Source organism: Enhydra lutris, unplaced genomic scaffold, assembly GCF_002288905.1.
Source record: "Enhydra lutris kenyoni isolate GAN:26980312 unplaced genomic scaffold, ASM228890v2 scaffoldscaffold2, whole genome shotgun sequence".
NCBI classification, from domain to species: Eukaryota; Metazoa; Chordata; class Mammalia; order Carnivora; family Mustelidae; genus Enhydra; species Enhydra lutris.
This window is the reverse complement of record NW_019154086.1, coordinates 69,236,324-69,262,021: the sequence shown is the minus strand read 5'-3', so window position 1 is coordinate 69,262,021 and position 25,698 is coordinate 69,236,324. Positions and strand designations below refer to the sequence as shown.

The 25,698-nt window shown below is 33.9% G+C and overlaps 1 protein-coding gene across 2 annotated transcripts in view; it reads left to right on the top strand.

The window, feature by feature from the left end:
* The window catches only part of LOC111148333 (EPH receptor A6), an 874,015-nt gene that overhangs the window by 562,175 nt on the left and 286,142 nt on the right, over positions 1-25,698 (top strand). For both annotated transcript variants that reach the window (XM_022504851.1, XM_022504843.1), the window contains exon 6: positions 4,364-4,488. In XM_022504851.1, the coding sequence (XP_022360559.1) occupies positions 4,364-4,488 (125 nt within the window). The remainder of the gene's footprint in view (positions 1-4,363; positions 4,489-25,698) is intronic.

The following is a 25,698-nucleotide window of genomic DNA, read 5'->3' as shown; positions in this document are numbered from 1 at the left end:
AGAGAAGAAGAAGAGAGAAGAAGAGTTTGATAGATGAGCAAAAGTGTACCTTAATGCTAAAGGTAAGAACCAGGACTGAGGTTGAAGTCCCAGGAAAAAAACAAAAACTCCATGAAAGAATTTTTTAGCAATTTGAGATTTTCACAAAGAAACTGGTAGCCCTATGGAGTGGTGTACTCTTTACAGCAACCATTGAAACAAAAAGTGGATAACCAATGAACAAGGGTATGCTAAAAGATTCTCTGCATTGCTGAAAAAGTGTATAAAATGACTTACAAGTTCTATCCTCATACTAAGATTCTACTATTTAACATTCACTGTCAAGATTTTCATTGTCACAAACACATGTGCGTAGGACTGTGCTCTTGCTCTCTCTTTCACCTAACCACACACACAATTAAATCTGAATTAGGAGCAAAATAATTAAATAGAATAATTTACTATTCTTTCGGGTATTTCCACATAAGCATTAGAAAATAACACTCATCCTAATGTGAATAAAATCTCCTTTGTTCACTAATTCCATTATGTATTTTTCTTATTCTGCTGTGTAGTTCTTGGTAAACTATTTGAGATTCAGAAAATGTAGTAATCAGAAAGGTTTGTATTAAAACATTTTCAAAAACATGGTAATCTATTCAATAATCATTTATTTTGAAGGTCAAAGCTAATATTTTGAAGGCTTAAGAAAGGATGTATATCAGAAATACAATTCTACTGAAAACTATACTGAATACACAATTCTGTACTCAGGAAACATTTCTTGAGTGTTCAGGTCTCTCAGTCTCTGATCTGACAAACTCCAGAAGATCTTATTTCCCTATTTATTTCCTTCTCTGACTTTTTAGAATCAGAGGTAAAAATCAATAGTTGCCCTCTATGTTCTAAAATTAGTTTTTCTCATGTGGAGGAATAAATGTGTTTTCCCCTTTAAGTCTGTTGGTACTACAGTGCTGTCACAATATGCTAAATTCAGATGTTACATAAACTCAGGTTATTAATAAAACAGATTTATTAAATATATTCAGAACAAATTCTTGAGGTTTCATGTATTGAAGCTATATTTTAAAATAAAATTCCATATGGTGTTAGCCTTCTCAGAAAATAGAAAATACAGCATTTGTGATGTATATTGACCTATAAATTGTTTTCCAAATCCCCTGCTTTAACTCATTAATTGTTTAAAATGTGTGCCTGGTGTATATTGTGCAGCTCTTTTCAAAAGCAATATACTAATACACAGTATGGCTCAGAAAATCCAAATTATGTAAAGCAGTTTTCTCTGTAAAATAATTTAACAAAATCAAAAATGTGTGCATAAAGTGTGAGAACTCTACCAAGATAATATTGGAAACTCAAAATTAGAGGATTGATCTGATAAAGTATAAACATAGTGGAATATTTTATCCATTAAGGTAATAATTATGAAGACAATATCAAAATATGGAATAGGATTTCAAATATATGGTTAACAAATAGAATTATCAGAAACTATGTATATTTTACAACTATGTAAAATGTGGATATTTACATAGAAAGGGATGTGCAAAGTGAAAAGATTTTAGAGGTTATATAGTTGTTGGACCCTGAAGTCCATGTATAAGTGAAGGGTCTATAACTAGATTAGTTAGAGAATGGTGTAGTTAGTAATACTTCCCAGGGTAGTTAGGGAATGGATTTTCTTTATTTCTATTTTATAGAAATATAGGAGAACACTCATAAAATCTGTACCTTTACTCCTAATTAACCAGTGGAGAATTAGTAATAGAAAAGACAGTACCTATGTGTTAATCAATAGTCATTCTAATATGCTGCCATGACTGAATTTATAATCAGTTTTTCAAGGATTATGCCATTTGACCTTGAATGCTAAATAATTATGTGGCAAAATGTAGTATACTGGTAATATTATTGCTTTATGACCTTGCACATTAAACTGAAAATTAACCATAAGATTTTATATATGAAAAGGATATTTTCAAAAATTGTAATGAATTGATACATTTAAGGCAACTTCTAATTTGTATGATTGACCTTAAAGTTATAATTTTTCCGTAAAACTCCATTTAATACATTATTATACTATAATTCAAAAACATTAATGCAATTTCCAACAGCAATAAACTTATTACTGGTAGTTTATTAGTAGTGAATACGACTCAATTTAAATAGTGAATTATTTGAGCATTTTTTGTATTTACCATGCTATCTATTTCCATTTGAGCTTATAAAACAAGCTCTTCTCTTTTTTACCAACTTCTGTAATTATCACTCATCCTTAGGAATATATTTTGGTGCAACAAAAATGTTTTCATTGGACAGCTAGAAAGAGTTTTAAATATAATTTCTAAAGTACTTATTTTCTTAGGAGAGCCAAACTTGTCATTCTCATAAATGTCCTTACAATACAAAGTGAACATTTAGAAATAAAATACCAAACTTAATACCCAAGTCTTTCTTAGAAATTTAAAGCATATGCATTGTAAACATAGAGAAATAATTTTTTCAAATTCTGTTCTCACCTGCAATTGGTTTATTTGAATAGATTTCTGGAAATGAGTTGGGAAGACATTATGAGTTCATAATGATAATTCTAATTTGAGTTTATCATTAATAGAGGTTTTATGTACCTCCATTGATTTGATATCTATATCCCTATTTCCCATAGAAAAAACAAACCCACCTAGTCCTCAATAACACCAAAATAATTACTCATTTGTTTTAACCCTCAACATACACACACAGATTCAGAATTACTATACTGATATTACCTACAACATCATTACTATAAATAGTTTAATAATTTTTATAGTTTTTTCAATCCTTAAAATTATCTCATTGGGATGTATGCTAAGTTTCTATTTTTTAGAGTGCTTTTAAGTAGTTAATCTTAGAGGCTTGCCTCAATACACAAAAGTTTCTTTCATTTTTCTTTTCTTTTCTTTTCTTTTTTTTTTTTTTTTTGATACTTTTTTCAGTACTGATTTGCTTTCTAACCATTTGACTATTTACAGGGTTCCAAAGTAAATCTCCAAGGGAAGGCAGATTCTGAGACTCTATCTACCAACCTTATACTGTCCATCCTATTGCCTCCCACCCCTGAGGATATCCATTGTTATCACTTTTTCTATTCTTGGGATTATCCTTACACTGCTTTTTATACATTTTTCCCACCCTACTTTTTTCATTTAAAAATATATCCTGGAAAAAAACTCCATTATGGTATTTATAGCTAGCCATAATTCTCTGGTGGATGTAGCATAGTTTTTCAACCAGTCCCTTTCTGATGGACAGTTAAATTGTTTCCAATCTTTACAAATAAATCTCAATGAGTAGTCTTGTAAATATGTCACTTTGTATTTGTTCAGTGTGTCTTTGGGATAGATTCCAAAAGCCCAAGTGTAAATGAACATATAATTTGCCTTAAATTGTTGAATTTCCTTTCATAAAAGTTGTACCATTTTGCATTCCCATCGACAATGTATTAAAGTGCTTTTCTCCATAGCCTAGTCAGCAGAGCCTGCTGTCAAATATTTGGATTTTTGCCAATCTTATTGGTAAGAAATGGTATCTCAGTATATTTCATTTATATTTCTCTTTTTATGAATGAATTTTAACTTCTATGTAAAAGCCTATTTTTAAAAATTAGAATATTGAAAATGAGGGATATTTTGTTAGAGAAAAGAGTCTATGATATACACATTCTAGGGAAATTCTGGAAGTTTAATGCAAGATTAGGTTAGGATTGGGTTGTTAAAACAATGATATATTGAGGGAAAGAAGACATGATTCTGAAAATAAACTTCAGAAGTTAAATGTTTCAATTTTATTCAGATGTCACAGAAACCATGCAAAAAAATAATTCTCATGTTGATATGCAATAATTTATAGTTAAGAAGTTTGTGCTATAAACTTTCATAAATCACTAAGACTTCATGAAGTACTAAGTCTTGAGGAGAAAGAAAAGCCTATAAATGATCCTGTAATTGCAGAGTGTTTTTCTACAGCAGACTTAGACTTGCTAAAATATAGGACCCAGATGTATTGTACTTCATGCAGTAGCCTAAAACCAAAGCTATTTTAAAGGAAAATGTCCTCCTCTAACAAAGACTAAGATGATGACTTCTGGCTCTCATTCTTGGACTATTTGAGTTTTTCCTGTGTTCCCTAGTAGTGTTTCTAAATCTATTTTAATAGTTTATTTGGATTAAATAGAGTAGATCCTAAGGCTTTTTTACTAATCTGACATCAACATTGCTATCCTCTTCAACAAGAATTATATTTTCCTTGGAAGACAAAATAGTAAAGAATTATGGAGAATGATTCCTGCCAATTAATTCTTAGTTATTTTCTTTCCTTTCAGCACCTTCCCTGATAGGTGTGGTAAGGAAGGACTGGGCATCCCAAAATAGCATTGCCCTATCATGGCAAGCACCTGCTTTTTCCAATGGAGCCATTCTGGACTACGAGATCAAGTACTATGAGAAAGTAGGTCTTATTTGGAGCTTCCTAAAAAACTACATATACATATATATGTATATATGTATATATCAAGCATGTTGTTATATTATTTTACTTTAAAACCTGATCTTTGACCTAACCTCATACCTACTATGTCTTTGAAAACTCTCTAATTTACTATTATGCTTATACTTTCTAAATTAATTCATTTTGTTTTGTGTCAGAGTATAAAGTAGAAGACAGAAGATGTTCATTTCCATCATGACTTACTATAGGGATTTTTCCAATATAGCAAGAGGTAGTAACTCTTTCAGCTTACAGTTTAGTTGACATAACATTGTTTCTACAACTCACTTGGAAGACATGGTAAAATGGAATTGCTATAACCTCAAGAAAGAGTTTTTGTAGGCAATATTGTTTGCTGATCAGTTTAAAGTTACAGTTCACTATATTTGGGAAGGATGATTTAAGGGATAAATGGAAATAGCTAATGTATTAAAATTTTTCTTTACATTTAGGTCAGCTGTTTTTATTTTTTCCTAAGAAGCTAGCAAGATAAATCTGGTTAATAATTCAACTTAATCTTAATTTTCGTTTTTGTCATTTAAAATTGTTCTCAACTCTGTATTTTCCCAAATTATATACTTCCTTACCTTTGTTGTATCCACTTTTTTCTTTATGTTTGTTTTCTCCCTGATTTCTCACTGTTATGGTATTGTGGCTATAGGCATTATAGTAGACCACATAGCAATTCTGATATGTCTCATTGTGCTACTGGTGCTCTGGAATACTGATAAAGGGAACACTTAATTTAAAAAATAAGGTAAAAATCATACATAATTTCTAGTGTGTACTACAGTAAGAAGGAACGTCTTGCACTTCCGTAACTTACTAGAAGCAAAGGAACATCACAAATAAATTTTATTTCTTCTGAAGAAGTACAAGAACAGAAATAGAAGTCTGTCTTTTTATATTCTATTGCTTCTGAGCAAATATAAGTTTGAAAAGGAGAGGTAACTCAGTAGCCTGCCTGTATCCATTTTGACACCCTGATAATTTCAGCATTATGTAGTCAATGAAAACTGCCATTATCATGAACCAACGGGAATAACTCCACAGTCTAAGAAAGGGTAAATTGAGTTTTAATTGGATTACAGATTCTGCACATTAGCCAGGCCAGCATGTGCCAGAAATCCTGTTGAGCTATCCTTTCAAATGTTATAACCTCTAGCATGCTGTCACAAAATATACATATTTTCTGTCTACTTATTTATTAAAAAATAGATCTTTAGGTATGCAAAAATTATCATAATTTTTAAAAGCAATGGGCACATATATAAGCAACTTTTCAGAATGAGAATGTTCCTTTATGTTTTATGAAGGCTGTATTTTGTACATAGAAAATCATTCTCATTTTATAGTCATTTATGCTTCATATGTTTTAGATGAAGATAACTTGAATATTTCCAAATAAGATAAAATCATACAGATTCTGTAAAAAGGGAACCATATTCATCCAATCAAAATTTTAGAAATCAATAATATTCTGGAAGATGGTAATTGACATAATTTCCTTGTTTTAATGATAGAATAGATAATGTTATGAAGGAGTCTATTTTGTAAAAAAATGGCAATGATCCAGTGCTAATGGAGTTAGTACACATGTAGTAAACATGGAGTTGGAAGCCAGGGATTCCTAATTCATGCTCTGATTGTGACTTTCATTATGCTTGTGGCCAAGAAACTCAATTAATCTCCCTATGTTTCACACTTCACATTTACAAAAGGGAAATGAAGATATCAACTCTTCTAATGGGTTATAAAGATTAATTTTATAAACAGACCTAAAGACGAAAAGCACACTAAATCAGTATTAGAAATCATTTAAGAAAGAATTAAGGAAATATTTGACATATAATACAACATAGAACAAGTATACAATAGCATGGAAATTATATACCAACTAAATAAAAATCATATCTTTTCATATGTAATGTATAGGCAACTAATCAAAGGTGTTAGAATATCAAACATTTCAGAGCAAGCATAAAATAATTGATAGGATTAAAACTGTTTCCAACTATGTCTTCGTATTGTAACTGTGCATTTTTTCTATATACATCTATAACATGAATTCTGCTTCCAAGTAAATGTTTTTGTAAAATTTATAACATCTTACAATAGAACTCTTAAAGTGCTAATTTCCTTCTTTATTAGGAATGTAAATACTGTTCATTAAGAAAAGCAAGATACAAAGAAATACATGTACAAATGATCCTAATTTTTGAATACAAATATCCTGCTATATTTGTGTGTGTGTATGCATATATATATATATATATATATATATATATATATATATAAGATTATATAAATACAGAGAAATATGGAATGGAACAGTGTACACCATGCTGTCTCCAATATTGCTTGTTGAGTTGGAGTGGGATGGGGAAGCAAGTACATGGATGGAAGCAAGGAAGAGAGAGGGAAGTAACAAGCATAGATAAACATGGATGGATGGATGAATGGATGGGTCTAAAATAGCTTTGCTTTTTCTCTCGTATCTATTGCCCATAAGCAAACCCTGACAGAGGATTTTGTAAGCAAGTGATTAATTGAGAAGGCTCCCGGGAGGGGCGCCTGGGTGGCTCAGTTGGTTAAGTGATTGCCTTAGGTTCAGGTAATGATCCTGGAGTCCCAGGATCAAGTCCTGCACTGGACTCCCTGTTCAGCAGGGAGCCTCCTTCTCTCGCTGACCCTCTCCCCTCTCATGCTCTCTCTCTCTCTCTCTCTCTCAAAAATAAATGAATAAATATAATCTTAAAGCAAAAAAAGAAAAAAAAAAAAGGCGGAGGGAGAGAAGCTCCCGGGAAAACCGGTACAGAAGGGGGAATAAGACTCTGAAGAAAATGCCAGTCAAACTCAGAGTGACCAAGGTTAGCTCTGGAGTATAAATTACATCTCAGAGTTCATCCTGTAAAGAAAAAGAAGCTGAGCTAATGGTGTATACAGAAAAAAGTACATATATATATGTATATATATATGTGTATATATATATATGTGTGTGTGTGTGTGTGTGTGTGTATATATATATATCGATATATATATCGATATATATATATATCGGCACTTCTGGTTCTCTGTAGTGGCTTTAGTAATGCATATGGAGGCCTGTAAAGAAGGTGCCAGATACAAGCCTTTACAGTCAGAAAAGCAAACGCTGGGGGAGTGGGAGCAGGAACACATAAATGTGATCCAAGGGGGTCTGGTGGCACACCAACTATTAACTAAGGTACTTCTGTGCTCAGCGAACTGTGAAAGAATTTTAAGCCTCGGCTCGTTGTAATATTCATCTTCTCTTCAGTCTTTAGTATTGGTGCATCAGCCTTTAAGGTATTCTAAACCTTCCATTTCCTTTTGATCAAAGTTACTCGGTATTGCTGACTCATAATCCACAAACGATCAATATTTATACCATTCTTTCAGGAATTCATGCTGTTTTATTATGTTCTGCTTAAGAGTGTTATTCTGTAAATCAGGAAAGAAGTTAAGTTGCTTAGAATGTGGAACGTCTACAAATATCTGAGGTCAAACAACATAGTATTGTTATCAGTGACCTTTTCTCAGGGAATGTGTAATATTAGAAAAAAGTCTTGGCCTGAGTGTTCAAAAACTTGATTTTGGCTGAGATCTTAACTTTCTTAGTCCTGTTTTTTCATCTGTTAAAAAAAAAAAGTGTCTAGAAAGATAATCTCTAGTTCTAGCTGTTTCAGAATGTACATCCATACAATTTATAGACACATTATCCCATAACTCAAATAACGATAGTTTTGCATTTATGAAATTAAATGCACACACATACACATTTAAAAAATACTTTAGGGGCGCCTGAGTGGCTCAGAGGGTTAGGCCTCTGCCTTCAGCTCAGATCATGGTCTCAGGGTCCTGGGATCAAGCCCCACATCGGGCTCTCTGCTTAGCGGGAAGCCTGCTTCCCCCTTTCTCTCTGCCTGCTGCTCTGCCTACTTGTGATCTCTCTGTGTCAAATAAATGAATAAAATCTTTAAAAAAAAAAAAATAAAAAATACTTTACCACAGGGAATAGTATTCTTCACATTATAATTATACATAAAAATTAAGAACTTAAATTGTCTTCTGTCTCTGTGTGATAAGAAGGGTATGGAGAAAAAAACATATTGCTTATTGATTATAACTAATTAGATATTAACTGTTCAGTTAATTATACCCCCCAATTCTTAGTTACATTTTTCATACTCAAAGTGTTTCATTTTTATTCATTCAAGTGAATAAACTTTGAACATGAAAAGACACTTCAAATAATGAAGAAAGTCAGATATTTACCAAAAAAATCCTTTCATATTTACTTACTAACAAAGAAGAGTTTAGTCATAATGAGGGAACTGTTAAAAAAAAAAAAAGGCAATTTAGGTGATACAAACACGCTTTATTTACCACTTCAAGAAGTGGACAGTCTCAGAGAACTGTAAAATGGCAGAAGGTGGGATACTTTTATAGGTTAAAGAATAAGAACAAAGAAGAAAAATTGAAAATATCTGATTGACTGAGACCACATATTTAATCTTATTTGGGATGAGAAGGAAGGAGGAAAGAAGTATAGAGTAGGCTTAGCATTTGGGGACTGGCTGACTGGATACACTGCGGTTTTGGTCAAACAGAATTTATAAGGATACAAAAATCGTATTCAGTTTGCTGATGTGGCACCCCAGGTAGGAGCAACTCTATCTTGGGCCTAGAATGTTATTTCAGTAAAACTAAAACATTATTTGCTTCTACCACCTCAGTCTCTGCCTCTAAAATCTACAAACCTTCTTTTTTTTTTTTTTTTAAAGATTTTATTTATTTAGTTCACAGACAGAGATCACAAGTAGGCAGAGAGGCAGGCAGAGGCAGAGAGAGGGGGAAGCAGGCTCCCTGCTGAGCAGAGAGCCCAATGTGGGGCTCGATCCCAGGACCCCGGGATCATGACCTGAGCCGAAGGCAGAGGCTTTAACCCACTGAGCCACCCAGGCGCCCCTACAAACCTTCTTGTAGTCACAAAATACTGAAAAGTCCGTTGAGTATCCAACATGCCCTTTCCTTATCTCTACTCTTCCCTCTCTCTTTACTCTTTTTGTTCTCATTCTTAATATTTTTCCTCTCCTTTTTTCCTCTACCCAAGGTACTTTTCTTTCTCTTGCTTCTTTGTTCTTTCATTTTATTTATCAAAGTTAATCTTTTTCTTTTAAAGATTTATTTGAGAGAGAGAGAGAGAGCACAAGCAGGAGGGGCAGAGTGTCTCAAGCAGACTCTGTGGTGAGCCAAACATGGGGCCAAAATCAAGAGTCAGATGCTTAACTGGATGCGCCATGTAGGCACTCCTTAAAGTTAGTCTTCATTAGAGTCATTTATGTGTATTTCCAACTCTCTCACTAGTGTGTGAGTCTCTGAAGAATGACTGTTTTCTTGTTTGTCTTTGTCACCTAATGCTCAGTCAGTGCCTAACACTGAAACACTATTTGCTTTCAGTCATTCTAAACAAATTAGTAAAAATCTTCTCCTTCTTCAGAACTCATTCATAGAAATTGAGAAAAGTCACCCAGCCACTGTGAAATTACCCGAGCAATTGAAAAACAAAAACAAAAACAAAAAACAAAACAAACAAACAAAAAAACAGAGAAAGCCACCAGAACTCCCTATTTCTACCTCTTCATAATAAAGACCCATACACATGTGTCCATCAGCTAAAAAGTTGTTATTTTAGTAAGTAGAATGTCAGTCCAGGAGGCCAGGGATTTCCTCTCTACTTTCACATCCCCAGCACCCAGAAAGGCACACAGTTAATAATTCATGGACAACAATAGTTAGCTCGTTACATGCTAGGTACTTTTAAAAGTGTTTTTTCATGGATCGAATAATTCAGTCCCAATAACAACACTTTGAGATAATAAATACTATTCCTCTTCCCATTTTACAGATGAGGGAACTAAAGCACAACAAAGGTATGTAACTTTATCAAAATCACACAGCCAGTAAGGAGTTGTTAATGCTGGCCTCGGTACTTGCATCACAACTGGATGTCTCAAAAAAGTCAGTGCTTTCTGCTGATGCTGATTTTCTGGGTTCCCTGAGGCCAAACACTTCATTACTCTCCAATGCCCATTTTGCATCTGTAAAATGGCAGCCATAAAACATACCTATTTCACCCGGGTGCTGTACAACTCCACTAATTACCAACTGGTATCTCATTTTGCAAACATGAATCCCCCATAACAGTTCATTATTCTTACATCCAATATTTAAAGACACTGTGACTGGTAAAGTCTTTTCCTTAAAAGTTGTCTTGTTAATTTTTACCAGAGTCAGCAGTTTTTAGATTTTTGTTCAAGAGAACTCATCATGAGAAAGGAAGCATTTCTTATGTTTACATGGTCAATATTATCTACATAAAATAATTAACATATCTGCCACTGTTTCACCTAGTTTACCAATAAAGTATCTGTTAGTTTTGTATAAAATTTTATAATTTCATGTCATGAGAACAGTGTATTGTTTTTAAAAAATGGGGAGAGGATATTTGTAGGAAATTTTTAATTATGGGAAATATTTTCATATCCCAGGGGTAATTTTAGGTAGACTCTTTTGAGAGAAGTTTGCATTCATGGTGTCCTTTATGAAGTCACATACTTCTCAATACCAAACTTTATACAAGTCTCTTTCTTTCTCCTCTCCTGTCTTATTCTACTGTTTCAAGATAGTTTTTCCCCAGACAATAATTCAATAAATATTGCTCTTTTTTCCTAGGGTTATAAAATCAGTAAATGTGCATCTTTATTTGATTAAAAATATATGAAGAAATTACTGAAGAAATAATCAACTGAAGAAAGAAAAAGAATTTTCCTTTTTAAGAAAAAAATGCTCAATGTACATCCCTCATTTTCTTTTGTTGTATTTCCTTCACTTTGGTGTTTCCCCAAGGAAAGAAGAGAACTTTCTCTTCACTTCCATGAATGCTGCTCTTACCTTCATCTACTCTTTGGGTACAGAAACATAACTCCTCCGTTTTTTGCACCCTCTTTCCCCTGGGGCCATCTAAAAGTTGTACTTTTTTTTTTAAAGACTTTATTTACTTATTTGAGAGAGAGTGTGTGTGCAGAGTGAGAGAAAGAGGAAGCCCGAGCAGAAGGAGGGGCAGAGGGAGAAGCACATTCCTCACTGAGTGGAGAGCCCTCTGTGGGACTTGTTTCCCAGGACACTGGGATCATGACCAGAGTGGAAGGCAGGTGCTTAACTGACTGAGCCACCCAGGGGCATCTAACTTGCACATTTTGCAACCCAAATGTAAATTTGCATGTAAACCTAAGTGTGGTTATTACACGGGATCTAAGGAAAGTGGGATTGAGGAGGGCACAAGGATCACCTGGAACACCAGGAGCTTTTTGAAATGTGGATGATGACTCAGTTGACTGGAGGTGGGTTGACAGCATGCAGAACAGAATGAGGATTTACATCAGGAACAATTTCCCAGGGAATGCTAGCAGTGCTGCTCCAAGGACCAAGCTTTGAATTTTAAGTCTTCAGAGGCCGATTTTCTGTTATCTCACTTTATCAAGTGTGTAGAGAAGGAAAATAATCACAACCCTTTAAACATACTCATGAACTTAAACATGCACCATCTTTATAACTGGCTAAGACCTCTTCAGGTGCTATATGATGCATATGATATTAGAACCTAAAATATTAGTTTGAAGCAAAATGCAGTAAATAAAGGACCAAGTCAGTTTCAGATACAGTCGAGTACTTCTAATGAAAATCAGCAAATTCCTGAGCTATTAAATAAAGTTCTGTGGGTTTTTTTTCTTTCTTTCTTTCTTTTTCGTAATCCTTATTTGTTGCAATGTCCACCACAGAGAAATTGGATATGAGCATTTGATACTAATTAAAACAACATTACCTGATAGAAAATGGACAACAAGGGAATTTACTGATACAAACACTCATTATGGAGATTTCATAGCCAATTTCCGTGTTGTGCAGCCAACACCACACTGCATAGAAGCTTGTCTAGTTTAGTGAGCCCAGGGAGTCCCACAGTGCCTGGAGCAGAGATTCTCGTGATAAGCAAGCCTGGGACTGGTGCCAGTACAACATCAAAATCAACATCTGTATGGTTTTCACATATCAAAATAGAAATTTAAAAGATATTTACACTATTCCATCAAGCACAGAGTCTGCAAGCACATGAAAATTGCTAAGTGTCTACTAACTATTCTAGCTTTATATTATCTCCATCTTCCTAAGAGTTCCACTATCTTTATCTTCTGTTTGTTTTGAGAAATGGATTCATTTAAAATGACAGAAGCTGGGCTTAGTATGTGGAAGTTTAGGTACCTCCCAAAAAAAAGGAAAAAATTAAGTGGGGAGAACAAAGTACTCTAACTATATACTTCATTCAAAACTTTAGCATATACCTCAATCTATAGACTGAAATGAGGATCATAAACAAAATAAGTGTCAAAAACGTATGTTCTTTTTCCAAGAACAATAAAACAATACTCCCTCCGTCTTGCTCAAAGGGCCTGGGCTTCTTTCAGTGAAATATAGTCACCAGAAGAGCAGTCACAGCCTGATGTTCTGTGTAGTACGAGGTAAACTTGCACATTCATTAACCACGCTTCTGCCAAACTTATGTGTTATAGTTCAATCAGCTCTAAGGTCCATGTTTTAATTCCATTTCACATCCTAAAGTCAGAGTCAGTTGCTTTAGGTACAGTGATATTCCTGGCCCTCCCCTTCTTAAACTGTTTTCTCATCACTTTTCATGAATCTCATGTCTTTCTTTTTAGATGAGGTTAGGGTAAACTAAGTGTTTTCCAACTCTGAAGTCCCATGATTACATAAGCTTATTATTTTTAGTGTGTCTTGCTTTGCTGTGCAAGGATATAGTAGATAATCAAGTAAGAGTAATGAAAAATTGAGGGATTTAATGTTTCCACTGAAAATATGAAATATTTGAAAAATTATAGGAAAGTATGTAAAAACCTTAAGGATGAAAGAATCATCCAATCTCTTCAACAATCCATTTATTATAACCAAGTTTTACATTTCTAAGAAAAGAGAAAAATATTACCATTTAAAAATGATTAATTACTGCATGAATTTCCACCTTCTCTTAAAAGTTATTGTTAAGAGGGAAGAAATAATGCAGTATAACATATAGCTTTGAGTAGAGGTTGTAAAATCTGCTACAATATCAAATTATCAGAGGATCACAAATGTCCCTTTGAGTTGGAGGTGGGGATAAGGTGGTGGGAAGGAATGCTAGAAACTGTTCTGGGTAAAATATTTGGACTGATGCCCACCAAAAATCAGTGTAGTCTTAAGAGCATGCAAAAATAGTATTTTTCTTTTATATTTTCATTCCTTCAGAAAATCCCTTCTGGGACACAAATTCAAACTTCCTCTAAATTTCTGATCTAGTTTGGTAAAAATCAGGCAAAAAATTTCACTGACAGACACCAATTTTTCTAAAGCAGTGTCACCTTGAATTCATATTGTATTCAGCCTTCAAAGAACTACTCTTAGTGGAAAATGCAAATAAACGTTTCTACTCTTGAAAATTAAATATATAAGTCAGACATCTACCTTTCCATCTTAAAATGATGAAAGAGTAAATACTACTATATAATGCCGGTAGCTAAATCTTGCCAGCTTTTCTAATATAAATTTCAAGTTAAGAGCTGCAATTATATTGTGTTATCTAACCCTTAGCAAGTTTTTCCTTGATCACTGGACTTATTAAAATGTTGACTGAATCATATTCCCTGGGGAAGAATGCAAGATTTGCTTATTTTAAATGCAGTTAAAAATACAACCATATTTTTGCTTGTTCTTTAAATAATTACAGTGTGAGGCCAGAAGTACAAACATGATTACCAATTCATAAATTTACCCTTTCTCTTCTGATATTCTACTCCTACTCACTTTCATCCAGCAGTTAATAAGAAACCTGTAATCATATGAAAGAAAGATCATGTGACGTTATCTTGAGCTATTTCCTAAAAGATGGGATGGCAGTTTACAGAATGCATTGTTTGGTTTCGTTTTCCTTGAGGGATTTATTCAGGGAATACACCCAGAGGAAATATGGACCATGCCGAGGGTAAGGCAGAAGAGCAACTTGTCTTGGTAGCCAATCAGGAATTTGGTGGGCTTTCCCCCCAGAAATAGCTCACTTCAATAAATACTTTTGTGAAGAGTGTGTACATGTTTTTAAACTATACATTTTAAGCACCATTTTTATTAGCTCTGTAGATTTTGAAATATTGTCATATTATAAAGAAAATTTAACCTTTTTATAAAAATTTTCCGTAAGAAATATGTGAGCTGCTCTGTGCCTCTGCTGCTTCACTTGATTTGCAGATTTTTTACTGACAGAGGGGAAGTCTAACATTCAAGATTTGTAGTGTACCCAGAGTTAGGAAACCAGACCTTATTTACTACAAGACCAACATTTGATTTCTGTCATATAAATTAGAAAAATAAAAAAGAGTTGGAAGCTAAAATGTGCACACTTCTGACCCTTGAAACTTTCAATCATGACTGAAGGTAGAGAACAAAGTCTTGGTGTTAATAACTAAGTTAGATTATGAAAAAAAATAATACTGACATTTATTGAATACACTACCTATATTAACTAATTTTAAGACATGTTAATTAGCTGCTAGCTAAAGAGAAACACCTACCTTCTTCATGAGTATCACTTAGATTTTAGCCTCCACCTGGCCACTTAATAAGAAACTATAATAAAAATATATTTAGATATTGATAAAACATTAAAAGTGACTGGATTATTATTTAGTTCATTTTTCTTCTATTCCTTATTTAGTTTTTGTGTCTCTTTGGTCAATTCACCCTGATATTTGTGAAATAAAATATTTGACCCATAAGAACAAAAGTGTATTATAATTTAAAAAAATAAAGCAATTGAAATGAAACTGAACTGGGTAATTCTACTACCAACTCTGCCTCTAAGTAGTTGTAGACCTTGGACAAGCCCTTAAACTTCTTAATTTCCCTCAGTCAACTTCAAAATGGCCTTATGATATTCTTTTAAAACTTCCTTTCAGCTGTTTGGCAATCAAAGGACATCATACTCTATCATCATAGTGGATTTTGGCAGACCTCTGTTTGAATTCAGGCTTTGACACTAATTAACTGTATGACCATAGCAATTATTATTTCCCTAAACTTGAATTTCCTCATCTGTTGAGAGCAATGATAACAACCAAATAAGCTATTATGAAGAACAGATTAAATAATAATTTTAAATATAAACCATATTACTACTTAGAAAGAATAGGCATTCAATACATTTACTATAGTAAAATTGGTTTTAGGGGCCCCTGGGTTACTCAGTGGGTTAAAGCCTCTGCCTTCAGCTCAGGTCATGATCCCAGGGTGTTGGGATCGAGCCCCGCATCAGGCTCTCTGCTCACCAGGGAGCCTGCTTCCTCCTCTCTCTCTGCCTGCCTCTCTGCCTACTTGTGATCTCTGTCAAATAAATAAATAAAATATTTTTTAAAAAATTGGTATTAGATAAAATATTGGCAACAGTTTGGGTTTTAAATGGTTTCAGTCCCTGCACTAAGATCCTTTAAATATTTGTTACCCAAACAGAATGATATCTTATCCAGACAGCACCAAAAGAATTATTCAGTTCTATAGATAATATGTTAATAAGCCAAAGAGGTATAAAGCTGGTTAAAAAATACCATCCACGTTAATGTTAACCAGTTGATACCATCCCATAATATTATAGTATTTTCACTGCAGAAGTTTTAGTATAAGCATATGATGACATTTTAATTTGGAAATCACAAAATCACTTTCTTAACGTGAATTTACATAGTTCTTGGGCTGTAAAATATTTGACATTAAATAAGAAACAGAATTTTTTTTCTTACAAATTAGATATAAAGGTATAATAGTATAGCCAGAAAGATGGAAAAATAGTTGTATTATGATTATGCTTTCCAAATATATATTAAATATATTGATGACAACTTAGGCTATATTTTGATACAGCATTCTTGCTCTTCTATTTAAGACAAGTTTTTTATATATGAGAACAATCCTTTAAGCATGATGTTCTATTTATTTTGGTAGATATTATTATTTCATCGCTATCTAGTTGGGGTATGTTACTCTAACATGTACATTTTTCATATTTTCCCTCCTGGTTCTCATTTCTTCTTTGTCTTTCTTCTTACTCCATAAAGGCCAAAGTAGATTATGCAGAAGATACATGACAACTAAACATTCTCTTTCCCTCTTCTACCATCCTTGAAATAGCAGTCTTCTCTCTTTATTTATTAATCATTTTTGAAAATAGGCAGATATCAAAAAGTAGACAACATTGTGGTAAATAAAGATTTTTGCAAAGCGTTTCCAAACTGAATGCATGAAAATACTCTTAGCATTGCAGAATTTTAAAATATGGTCATTGGGGCACCTGGGTGGGTCAGTGGGTTAAAGCCTCTGCCTTCGGCTCAGGTCATGATCTCAGGGTCTTGGATGGAGTCCCACATGGTGCTCTCTGCTCAGCAGGGAGCCTGCTCCCCGCCCCCCGCCTGCCTCTCTGCCTTCTTGTGATCTCTGTCAAATAAATAAATAAAATCTTTTTTAAAAAAATAAAAATAAAAATATGGTCATTAAGGCAAATTTAACCTGATGTATATTAGCACGCTAGACCCAGAATAATTGTGGCTTCTGTGACATTGGCCAATACCACAATACAGGTATCCTGAATGCAAGGCTAGATCTGCTCTAATATTCCATATTGTTTCAGAAAGCACCAACACTTGGAAGATGTTATTTAATAGGCTAACCTTTTCGGGAAAGATACTGAACATTAACCTCATCTAAAGATCAATTGTATTAGTTTTCTGTTACTCTATAACAAATTACCCAAATGCTTAGCACCTTATAGTAATGGATATGTATTATCTCACAATCCAACCAAGAGTCAGAAATCCAAGAGTGACTCAGCTACATAGTTCTGTCAAGGTCTTCCATGGGATTGTAGTTAAGCTATTTTAGGCTGCAGTCAGCTGAAACTGAGGCTAGGGGATCTTTTTTCAAGCTCATTCATATGAGAAGAAACTTCCCCTGCTCATCAGGTGGTCTTGATCACATGTAAAAAAGAGTGCAATATCTTTTATAATCTAATTGTAGCAGTTACTATCACCTCTGTCATATTCTATTGGTCATACAGACCAACCCTGGTAAAACATGGTAGGGGTCTGCATAATGGTATAAACACTAGAAGAGGGGGATCATTAGGGTCAATCTTAGAAGTTGACCACTGTATCCGTCTTCTCAGAAGGATCTGTGGTGCTTTAATTTGGCTTCAACAGAATATTGTCTCAAGGAAATGCTATGTAACTATTCTGAAATACCATGGCTTTTAAAACATACTCTGGGTGGTTCAATGATATGGCCATTTCATTTTTCAGAATTTTATTAGAAGATTGTACTATGCTGTTCAAAATTCAACATATAAAAGCCCAACTTCATACATATAACAGATCTCTTTTTTTTCCAAGTAATTCAATCATGTCATTAAAATAGCCATGTAGTTGTTTTTCTTTCTCTAAAGTAAAAGTAAAATAAAAAACCTAACTACATTTCCAAGTAAACGAACCCATTCATAATCCTCATGAAGAAGCTTAAGCAGAAAAACTTATACCTTTGGCTTTATATTCAGCTGTAATTAAGAATATATGTTGCTTTGACTCTTGCAAGAACTTAACGATTTCTGATAGTTTAAGTAGACCAGATCCCATGAAAGCACAATTCCCTTGGCCATACAGAAGGATAATGTTCCCCTTAGAAACAAAAGAAGTCATCTCTCATTATATAAATACTCCTGGATAATAAAGATATACAGGAAAGTAGTTAATGTTTTGTAAATAATTTAAAATTTTAATTTATGAAAGAGAGCTCTAAACTTGATTTTATGAACCAACACAGTACCTTCTCGGGTCATTAAAAAAACAAAATATTTGAACTTTTTCCCAAATAAGTATTAATTAAAATATAAAAAAATATATCAAGTGTTGTGCCACGTAGTTTTATAAGGAACCATGGAAGAGTAGGAGATGAACTCATAGTATGGAAAAAACTGGGCAAAAGTGTTGCATGAATATGGGTATTTGTGTGCGTGTGTGTGTGTTGTGTGTGTGTAAATGTAAAATTAAATCAAGAAAGGTCATTTCCCAAGAAATTTATATCTAGATTTGTATTACCTGATATATTCAAATAAATATCTTAATAAAGGCCAGGCTAAAAACTGAGCATTTCTCTGCTTCAATCCTCTAAACTGATATTTGGCTCATCTTTTCTAATTATTAATCAGTGCATCTCTTCACAAAGAAATTTTGTTTGAGGAAATGCCTTACTTTCTTAATTTAGAAAGATACTTAACATCCTCAAGAAACAGACCTCTAAAATTTAGAAAAAAAAAATAATTACTACAAAAGTGCTCTGGGACTTAAACTATTACAGAAGAACTCTTTCAGCTTATTCCCGCATAGTAAGCGGTGTGTAGTAAGCTGCTTCATTTCCCGGCTCTGCTATTATTATCCTGATTCCTCAGGGGAAAGCTTAAGTGTCTTAGATTCTCAAATGAGGGGGAAAAAACCTAAGTCTGTTATCTGCTTCAAATAAGTAGAAATAATTATGAGGCTTCTCTGACCAGATATAATTTTTTCCTTGGAGAATAAAGCAAGGCCCCTTGCAACAGCCATTATTAATGACACTGATATAATTACTATTTGAAAAGAGGAAATCTGCCCAGGAAAATCAATTTTAAACCACCAAATGTTCCTTGGACTTTTCAGAGAGGTTCTCTGCCTATTGTCCCTCATGACCTCTCCATTAAGAGAATGGCTGGCTCTACTCCTAATGGTTGCCTTCAATTATTTACAGGGGATTTCTAAGCTTTGGTATTTCATATTAAAATGGCCTGAAGAGCATTTCCTGACTATCTTTTTTGCAGAACAGAGGAGTCACTCTGGGGAAAGCAGTAATCCAGATGGTTTTGCTCTAAAAAAGATGACTCGGAACCCTCTCCAATTAGCACTGCTTGTCGTGCAAACATTGGTTCTCATAAAATGAAGCAAACAATGTATGATGATGTTACTATCACTGAGAAGTTACAGGAACAATGGTTAAAATAGTCTTTAGGAGTAGTTACCTGTAATCTAAGGAAAACCTGGTTTTTGTGTGTCAGCGTTTATCAACTCTTTTGTTTTTTAACTGGTCACACTGAACCAGTCTCAGCATCAGCTCAGAGTGTCCCATTACCATCACATCTCCCAGTGCGACTGGTGGGTTGTAATTCTGTCTTGTCTATCCTTTGCCACCTTGAAGTTTGTAAAATTAAGGCACAATTTGCAATAAAGACAAACTGTATAAAGTGATATAAAATATATCCTAGTCATGCCACATTTGAGATCAAGATATGACTTTGTGAAAGGGCCAAAGAAACTTGAACGCCTTCCTTTGTAATGGTCACCAACTTGATCATATACATCTTTCAATTACAAATCCTACCATGTTTTTTGACAAAGTCTTTTTGACAAAGGCTATAGACAGGAAGTATTTTTTATTTGTTTGTTTTATTAGATGAACTTATTAAGGAAGTGGTCTTTCGATTGAATAAGATCTGGGACTTGTAGGAAATTCATTTAAGGTGTTTATTTGTAGCAGACCACAAAAAGACATTTCAAAACACATTCACGTATAGTCTCTGATCTCTATCCCTTGTTAAATTAGATGATCAGAAACAAAGTGTCTGCAAAGCAATATATAAGCCCATATTCTGCCTTCAAAACAACATTGGTTGACATTATTTTCTACTGATTTATTCAATAGCCTTTATTTTTTAAAGCACTCATATATTTTTTCTTGAGTAATATTTGAGGAAAAATCTAATTTTCTAACTTTAACGTTACCTTGTTTATTGTTAAAAAATAAAATCTATTTCTCAATTTCACTAAATTGCACAACTTTTGAGCCCAATTTTTGGTCCAAGTATTGTAATCTGCAGAATAGAGAAATCAAAAATACCCACTCCTTTTTTATTCTTACAAATGAACATTTTAGCCTGTATCAATATTTTGTTTTAATATAGGACAATGTGACAAACAAAGATAAAAAATGGAAAAAAGGAACTAAAATATATTGTATGCCTATGAGCTACACATTTTTGCAACCTGACAGCAAATCCAGAATTTCTTCTTTCACACTATGCTGTACCCTGAACATTAAATCCAAGACTCTTTTGCAACTAAAGTTACATTAGAATTTAGAGTCAAGTGATTTTCTGTAATAAAAATCCTTTGTGGATACAACTTTAAATAATTAAAGAGATAAAACATTTTCATTTTTGGCTTAGGTACCAGCCCACAACAGCAAGACACTTAATATTAACAACTGTGGCAAAACGGGGAGATGAAAGCCTTCTAGGCAAAGAGAACACTTTTGTGAAAACCCAAGACTGAAAAGAAACCCAAGGAAGTTGTCACGTTCCAGGAAGAGACAGTTCACTAAGCTTGAGTACAGAAAGGGGGGAAAAGGAGACAGACAGAATGCAACAGTGCAGAAGCAAGCCAGCTCCGCCTGGCCCTCTTCTCCTTCCTTTCCTCATTCAACAAATATCTATCAAACATTGAAATGTGGTGCTGTTTAGCACTGCAGATTCAGGTTAAGGATGATATTAAATATTTTAAGTGGTGCTTTACTATATTTGGTTAAATATGCTTAAGATATAATTAACTGTCATTAGAAATGTCATGTCTTTCACAATTATAGAATATCTTCATGTCTTTCATTAATACCATTTAAACTTTCCATTATTTTTACCCAATCCATCACTCAGGAAGTTAATTATTTTATACCTCTCATCCATTTAACTTCCTTTTTAAATGCCCAAATCAAAAAAAGGTGTTTATAAATTTCTTTCTTTAAAGCATTTGCAATTACAATAGTACATTTGATTCATAAATTTTATTTCCCAAAATATTCAGTTTGGGATGAATCCCAGCAAAATATTGCATTATTTCAAAATAGAAAACATTTCAAGAAATGTAGATCTATGATCAGATGTGTATCTTAAAATCAATTATAGTTCCCATATATTTTTCATTACAATTTTATTTTATTTTAAACATATATGTCAGTTGCAAAGTAAGGAAGATTTTTGCAGGGACAAAAGGGAATTGCAAGTTACTGTAGACCTTTCTGTGACCATGCTTGTCTCCATGTGCTAGATTGTGAGTCATCTTGAAATCATGTCTGATGCAGCTTTGCATCTCCAGCATCTAGTACTTGGCCAGATATAATGTAATGATTCAATAAAAGTTGAGATATAAGTGATTGTATGAAGAAATGATTTGTTACTCATAAACTCCCACTTTCTTTTCTGCTATGTTTTTGGGGATTCTATTGAAAAAAGGCTCTATGTCAGTCTCGGGAGAAAGTGACTTACTGTTTTCTAGAATGATGGCAGACTAAGTATTCCTAAAGGATCTTCTTGGCAAAATAAGTAGGTATATATAAAGCATACTCTCAGTGGTTATTTTGGTCTCACAAAAGCTAAAGGAAAAATTCAAGTATTTGTATTTTCCGGTCCAAAATAGTAATAATAATAATTATTATTATAGTCTGAGAGTGCAGGAGAAACACACTGTCAGTCTGGTATAATGGGCTTTCTCAGAGAGCAGATTTCTCAGTATTCTGAAAGCACCATTATAAAAATTAGAGTATTAGGCCAACAGCTAGGAGGGGACACTCATCCTGGGTTTCCTGCACTGAGCCAAGATGCTCAAGGAAAACTGAAGCAGCACCATTTCATCAGCAGCCCCCTGCGACTCATAGACATACAAGAAAATCCTCTCTGGAGAAAATGTAGGACTCAATGATACCACAGACTATGATGAAGCAATAATATCATAATCAAAGAACACCAAGCCCAAGAGAAAGCAAGAAGATATGAATGAGTCATCAGAAACAGTCAGCAACAGATTTAGAATCCCACGGATTAAATATGATAACGAATCATACATAGAAGAGTTAGATATAGAATAAAAGCAAATGCAATCATGAAAATGAGAGATGAGAAGAATAGACAGATTGGGGAAAAGGGAACTTCTAAAATGAAAATATGTGATTATTGTAAAAAATTAACCAATGGATTAAACATTTATTCATTTATGTATAAATTATATATGTCTATGTATATAAGATGCATATATATATGTATACATATATAAAATTTATATATACACATATTATAAACAATAATAAGAGGAGACATTTAGGAAATTTGAAGATGTATCTGAAAATGTTGTCCAGAGATTTTGTTAGCCCAAAGAAACAAGTTAAAGGAAATTTTATAAAAGAAAAATAAAGAAATGTGAAAAATAGAATAACAAAATCAAATATACACTGAACTGGATTCTAAGGAAGAAAAACAAAAGGAATGGAGAGCATGCAGTACTTCCATTCACAACAACTATGAATTTTCTAGAACTGGTGGATCCACAAAGTAGAACATATTTAAAATAGGAAAAATAACTCATGTTAGAGTTAGGAAATTTTTAGTACAACTGCAGCTTATAAAGAAATAAAGAGGACAATTTTTAAATTAGTAAGGCTTATCTGTCATTCTGTTGAAAAAAGAGTGACAGAATTAAAGCACATTTCTTAGCACAACAGAAAACAAGATCGAAGAATATTACCTTTAAATTTTTGATCAAGACCATTTGTCAACCCAGAATCATCTATGAACAAGGGTAAAATAAAGACATTTAGAGATAAACAGAGTTTGTCATCAAAACACTTACCATGGGGGTGCCTGGGTGGCTCAGTCATTAAGCGGCTGCCTTCGGCTCAGGTCATGATCCCAGGGTCCTGGGATGGAGCCCGGAACTGGACTCCCTGCTCAGCAGGAAGCCTGCTTCTCCCTCTCCTACTTCCCTTGCTTGTGTTCCCTCTCTTACTGTGTCTTTCTCGGATGTCAAATAAATAAATAAAATCTTTTTAAAAAAGAAAAAAAAGGACTACTATGTAGGAACGCCTAAAGGATGGCTTCAGTAAGAAGGAAAATTATTCCAAAAGGAGAATATAAGAAGCCTGGGTGGCTCAAGTCATAAAGCATCGGGAGGTCATGATCTCAGCGTCCTGGGATGGAGCACCACATTGGGCTCCCTTCTCAGTGGGAAGCCTGCTTCTCCCTCTCGCTCTGTTGCTCCCCCAGCTTGTGCTCTCTTGCTCTCTCTGTCAAATAAATAAGTAAAATCTTTGAAAAAAATTCAGATATTCAGCTTTAAATAGTTTTAGAAGCCATTTTACCAAACTTTCAAGGAACACATCATTCCAAACATATGCAAACACTTTCAAAGAGCAGGAAAAAAAGAGGGAATTCTGTGAAACACACTCTATATGACGAGACTAACCCTAGCTGAAGGAACCGTAGGAGAAATAATTACAGGCAAATCTCAGAAACAAAATTACAAAATTCTAAACTAAATACTAGCCAACAGATCAAACAGATTATAAAAAAAGCAAACCAAAAAAAAATGAGTAGGTTTATTTCAATAATGCATGAGAGTTTTAGCAGAAAATAATTTGTAAATATTATTTTTGTTAGGAGATTAAAGGAGGACGTTCTCAGTAGCTGCAGAAAGGCATTTGATATCTAATACCTATTCTTGAATGGAATTCTTAGAAAACTAGGAATATAAGATAACTTCTTTAAGGTAATTAAAACCAAGAAACTATCCTTCTTAGGGAGGAAATATTAAAGTAAATCTCCTAAAAATAGGAACGATATGAAAATGCCTATTATCATTGTTTCTACTAAATATTATAGGTTCTAGCCATTTCAATTAGATGAAAAGAAATTATATAACATAGTCATATGCGTTGTAAAAGGAAAACTCACATTATCTCAGATACGACTTTCTATATAGAAATTTTCACCAAATTTATATACAAGATGTTTAAAAAGTTTGTATCAAAGCGTCTGGTTATAAAAGTTTAGTTGCATTTCTACTTACCAGCAACAAACAGCAAATGTAATTTTTAAAGAAATTACATTTGCAATAGCAACATAATCTGTGAAGTATTGGGGAATAAACCTAAAACATATCTCAACAAATGCAAAACAATTATAAAACTTTATAACAAGACATTTAAAAACACTCAAGTAAATGGAGAGTTTGCATTCATGGATCATGAAACTGTCTTAGAAGAGGTCACTTTTCCCTCAAATGATATGTAGACTCAATCCAATTCTAAAAAAAACTCTCACATGTCTTTTTGTAGAAACTGACAAACTGACTGTAAAATTAACATGGCAATGAAAATAAAAGAGGGACGATGAGGGGCACCTAGGTAGCTCAGTCAGGTCAGTGTCTGACTCTTAATTTCGGCTCAGGTCTCGATCTCAGGGTGGTGAGTCTGAGCCCCGGGTTGGGCTCCAGGCTAGGCACGGAGGGACAATGATTGAACAAGACATTTTTTTTTTTTTTCAGCATAACAGTATTCATTGTTTTTGCACCACACCCAGTGCTCCATGCAATCTGTGCCCTCTCCAATACCCATCACCTTGTTCCCCCAACCTCCCACCCCCCACCCCTTCAAAACCCTCAGATTGTTTTTCAGAGTCCATAGTCTCTCATGGTTCACCTCCCCTTCCAATTTCCCTCAACTCCCTTCTCCTCTCCATCTCCCCTTGTCCTCCACGCTATTTGTTATGCTCCACAAATAAGTGAAAGCATATGATAATTGACTCTCTCTGATTGACTTATTTCACTCAGCATAATCTCTTCCAGTCCCGTCCATGTTGCTACAAAAGTTGGGTATTCATCCTTTCTGATGGAGGCATAATACTCCATAGTGTATATGGACCACATCTTCCTTATCCATTCGTCCGTTGAAGGGCATCTTGGTTCTTTCCACAGTTTGGTGACCGTGGCCATTGCTGCTATAAACATTGGGGTACAGATGGCCCTTCTTTTCACTACATCTGTATCTTTGGGGTAAATACCCAGTAGTGCAATTGCAGGGTCATAGGGAAGCTCTATTTTTAATTTCTTGAGGAATCTCCACACTGTTCTCCAAAGTGGCTGCACCAACTTGCATTCCCAC